The sequence below is a fragment of the Eurytemora carolleeae genome, unplaced genomic scaffold (assembly GCF_000591075.1).
Source record: "Eurytemora carolleeae unplaced genomic scaffold, Eaff_2.0 scaffold308, whole genome shotgun sequence".
In the NCBI taxonomy this organism is placed as follows: Eukaryota; Metazoa; Arthropoda; class Copepoda; order Calanoida; family Temoridae; genus Eurytemora; species Eurytemora carolleeae.
In genome coordinates, this window is record NW_019396484.1 from 87,422 (window position 1) to 91,536 (window position 4,115).

General features: G+C 38.7%; 1 protein-coding gene across 1 annotated transcript; it reads right to left on the bottom strand.

Moving 5' to 3' along the window:
- Positions 1-1,277: 1,277 nt before the first annotated feature.
- On the bottom strand, positions 1,278-3,455 carry LOC111704146 (uncharacterized). Its single transcript, XM_023476285.1, has 2 exons — positions 3,145-3,455; positions 1,278-2,829 (listed from the first exon to the last, which is right to left on the bottom strand). Exons 1-2 carry the CDS (start codon positions 3,411-3,413, stop codon positions 1,992-1,994), a joined length of 1,107 nt encoding a protein of 368 aa, XP_023332053.1. The 5' UTR covers positions 3,414-3,455; the 3' UTR covers positions 1,278-1,991.
- Positions 3,456-4,115: the final 660 nt, after the last annotated feature.

Consider the following 4,115-nt stretch of genomic DNA (forward strand, 5'->3'; position numbering starts at 1 on the left):
AGTTAAGAATAAACTTTTTAACAATCAGTCAAGTTTCACTGTTAAAACTTTTAACATTTCAACTGGTCATAAATTCCCCCCCCCCTTACACCCACTCCTTCTCACTAGCTCACTCTCCTTTCTAATACCTTCTCCTCCCTCCTTTTATAAAGAAAAGGGGTCATTTTAAAATATTTTTATATTTCAGTTTATTCAATATGTAGATTTATTCCTAGGGAGAGGTATCTAATATTTCTTCTAGATATAACCATCCACAATACCCTGAAGTCCGGCGCCCCCCCCCCCCTTGATAAACCTAATAAACTAGAAGCCGAGGAGAGGGTGGGGGGATTCCCTATAGTCCGGAATAGAAGTATAAACCCATTACAGTTCGAGTAGAAACGTACGTGGATAATTTTTCAACCAACGGACATTTGGAAAATATTTTTCAAGGTGTAAAAAGTAGGAAGGAGTATACACAATATTTACATGAATGGTTGAGTAAGATATGGGTTTAGGGTGTGTCTTTCTTCTCCTATCTTAACCCTGGTCAGCACTCATTATTTGTACTAAGATTATATCATTCTAATCATCCATACGATTCCCAGATGTCCAGACGGTAGAAGGAGGAGGAGGAGGGATATTTGATAGTAAGGAGGGTTGTTCTAGGACTGAAGGGGGGGGGGGGGGAATTAAAGATCAAGATTAATGAATATTACAATCAGAACGGTTTTGTATATCTCGTAAACTTTCAGGAATAAACGATCATTCATTTCAAACCTTTTAATGTTATCTTAGATCTTGAAAACCAACCAATCTTAGCTCTCATAGACAAGACCAGAATAGGCTTAGGTAAAAAGGGTTTTTAGGGCTTAGTAAACAGGCTTTCAGGATTCTTTTCAGCCCGAGGAAGAACGTTTTTTTGGAACTTTACTCTGCAAATTGGATGCATGCATTGTAAACTTTTTACTCGCCGATTTTAGTATTACATAATTCACTTTAAACTAAACATTTAATATTTTCTCTCTCCACCCAAATTATAAGTTTCTCTTTTTATTTCATTCTTCTTTTTAAAGCCCTTCTTAATTAATGTGGTTTTCCTATTTTGTTGTCAGTGTGCTATATAGCCACACAAACTTTAAAACAGTTTGCATTCTGTGGTATTTTAACAGTTTAGAATGACGAAAACAATCGACATTGATTATTTTTTGCCTATGTGAGCGTAAAGACATTATTGTTATTCAGACGGATTTCTACCGCAATATTCCACTTCTCGTTCATTACAATGAATAATGATATATATTATAATAATGTTTATTCTATTAGATTTAAGATAACAATAATCTATATAAACATATTGTAGATCACAGATTGAGAATATATTTGTCCATATGCTGAACATTTGAGATTATCCTTTCTTTGGCACAGATATAATGGTTTCAGTCCTAGGTTTGATTTATAATGACACGAGGCCAGACCTCGGCTGGACATAGGATGGAGAGAGGATGAATGATAACGATGTAGAGAGGAGAATGTGTTGAGTGATCCTTCTACAATTGAGTGGTCAAATTGAGGATCCAGAATTGAGTGATAAGATTGGATATTAAAACCCTTGGTTCTCTTACAGGGTTGGAGAATGAAGGTAACAGAGTTGAGTGAAATGGTAGGAAATGAAAGAATGGCGGTTTCAATGTTGAATGAAAGAGCTGGAGGTTGAAAAGTGGAGGTTGTGAAATATTGCTATTTGAGGCTTCATGGTCGAGTTCAATTTTTGGAGGTTCAAGAGTTTACTAGTTTAGTAACAAAGCTGGAGGCTCTAAAGTTGAGTAACAGAACTGGAGGTTATATAATTGAATAACAGCACTTGAGGTTGAAGAATGGAGGTTTTATAGTTGAGTAACAGGACTGGAGCCTGGAGAATGAAGGTTCTAGAGTTGAGTAACAGGACTGGAGCCTGGAGAATGAAGGTTCTAGAGTTGAGTAACAGGACTGGAGCCTGGATAATGAAGGTTCTAGAGCTGGGTAACAGGACTGGAGGCAGGAGGACCCTCTAAACTGATTGTGGATTGAAGAAACTGTATTCTAGGAAGGGGAGGAAGGGGAGGAAGGGGAGGATGAGATTTAAAGGACTGAGTTCTCCTGGCTGGAAGGTTTCTCAGCAGGGTTCGATTTATCCTGAGATCAGGCCGACTGGCCAGCTGCTGATGCTGGGGTCCGGAGAAACTATCCTGGTTTATCTGATTTTGTGAACTAAAAGGATAACCAGACACTTCCTGTCCTAACTGTCCTGATTGACCAAACTGTAACACGGATTCTCGTAATCCGGTCCCATTAAGTGTATCCGGTCGAGCACTGATTGTATTAAACCCAGAGACTAGATATTGAACCCCTGACATATCGTGGTAGGTTCCCGACACACCTCCACTTCTCCCAGAGAAGTTTCTTGAGAGTCCTGATAAATCCCTGTCACTGTACACACTGCTCAATTCACTGTAATCACTCTCTATTGTTTCATATACCGGATATATACTTCTCTGAGAGCCTGGATACTCCCCTCCTTCGTATCTTACTACACCCTCAGGTTTAGGATGCTCAAAGAGGTGGAACGGAACTCCTCCGATAATAAGAGTAGAAGGAGGAGAAGACGGAGTGGAAGTATGCTGAATGGTTCCGGAACCTGGTAAGATGGTTCGTCCATTAAGATCTGCGATAAGCTGATGATCACTGATATAATGGTTTGGAAGAGTTCTGTGTCCGAACTCCGGTTTTCTTGTCTTCTCGTTGGAAAGATCTGATTCTCCGGTTATCTCCGGGTTGGATCCAAACTTGCGGAGTAAAAACTGTCTTCGTCTGAAAAATAAAACATATTTATCGTGTGTAATGATGGTTTATGAGACAGGAAGAGTGGGCAGGATAACATCTAAGGTTTAGTTTGGATAATAAAAGATTAAAAACTTTTGTCAGTAATAAATTGAGGGAAAATGGAAAAGTTTGAGCAAAGCAAGCAAAGGATCAGGATTAGGAAAATATAAGAATGATAAATATATTAGAAAACTAGCTCTAATACGAAGCTAGAGCTCAAGCAAACAAGATCATTAATGTTCCTTTAACCACTAAGGGGAATAAGATTGATTACGAAGAATATATCTAGAAAGCAAGGTTTACCTCCAAAGAAGAACAGCTCCGAACATAAGTGAAATGACAATGATGAGAGATGATACAACAATGATTGAAATACTGTGAAATATCTCCTGAACATTGTCTAAACTGCTGATAATAGGTGCATTGTGACAACCTCCAGTTTCTCTGCAGTCCTGTCCTGTCTCCATCCAGGAGGGAGGAGGAGGGGGAGGAAGATCAAATAATGGAGGTGGACAGAACTCCATATCACATTGCTCCATGAAGAGATCTAAGTCTGGGAGTGGTACCTCCATAGTTCTGTCAGTACGCTGGTCAGAATTATACTGATTGTAAGAATGAGCGGGGTGGTGCCGCCACCTGATCCCTTCACCCCCCTCCCCTTCACCCTCCCACCACACCCCTACCCCCCCCATCCATCCCTTACAAGGGCGAGAGAATACTGACCAAAGATTTATGTTAAATGTTGCAATGTCTGAAAGATGGGTGAAAGATATGCAGATATTTCTTGTCTCCGGCCTGACCTTGGGTTTGCATCCCTGTATACATTTCCAAACTAAATCTTAGTTCTCAGATCAATATCTACAACACTTTAAAACCCTTTTAAAGCAAGCACATAGCAATGTAACTCTCTTAAACCACTTAAACTGAAGTTTAAGATTCTTTGTCATGATGTTTAAACTTTTGCCTTAAATGATAACTCATATCTTCTTACATGCTTTTATTGATATTAATAATACTAGCTTAGGAGCCTAGCTTTGCATAGAAACTAAGTTTTTCATATAAAAGTCAACCCACTCAAATTCGAATTTTAAAACCAAGCTAAGAACATTTTCTTATACCGAGTTTCTAAATCAAAATTTGAGGCGGATCGGTCAAGGGGTTAATGAAATATAATCGGACATCTAAACAGACAAACACACAGAGATTATTGGTTTAATGTAAAGATAATGGTAAAGAAATGGTTTGAAGAAAAGGTAGCTTAATTAAGATTTTAG

Excerpts from the sequence above, each read along its gene's own strand:
- LOC111704146 (XM_023476285.1), bottom strand. The coding sequence starts at position 3,413 with ATGGAGGTACCACTCCCAGACTTAGATCTCTTCATGGAGCAATGTGAT. Across the intron at positions 2,830-3,144 it reads GGAGCTGTTCTTCTTTGGAG|ACGAAGACAGTTTTTACTCC; the intron begins GTAAACCTTGCT and ends TTTATTTTTCAG.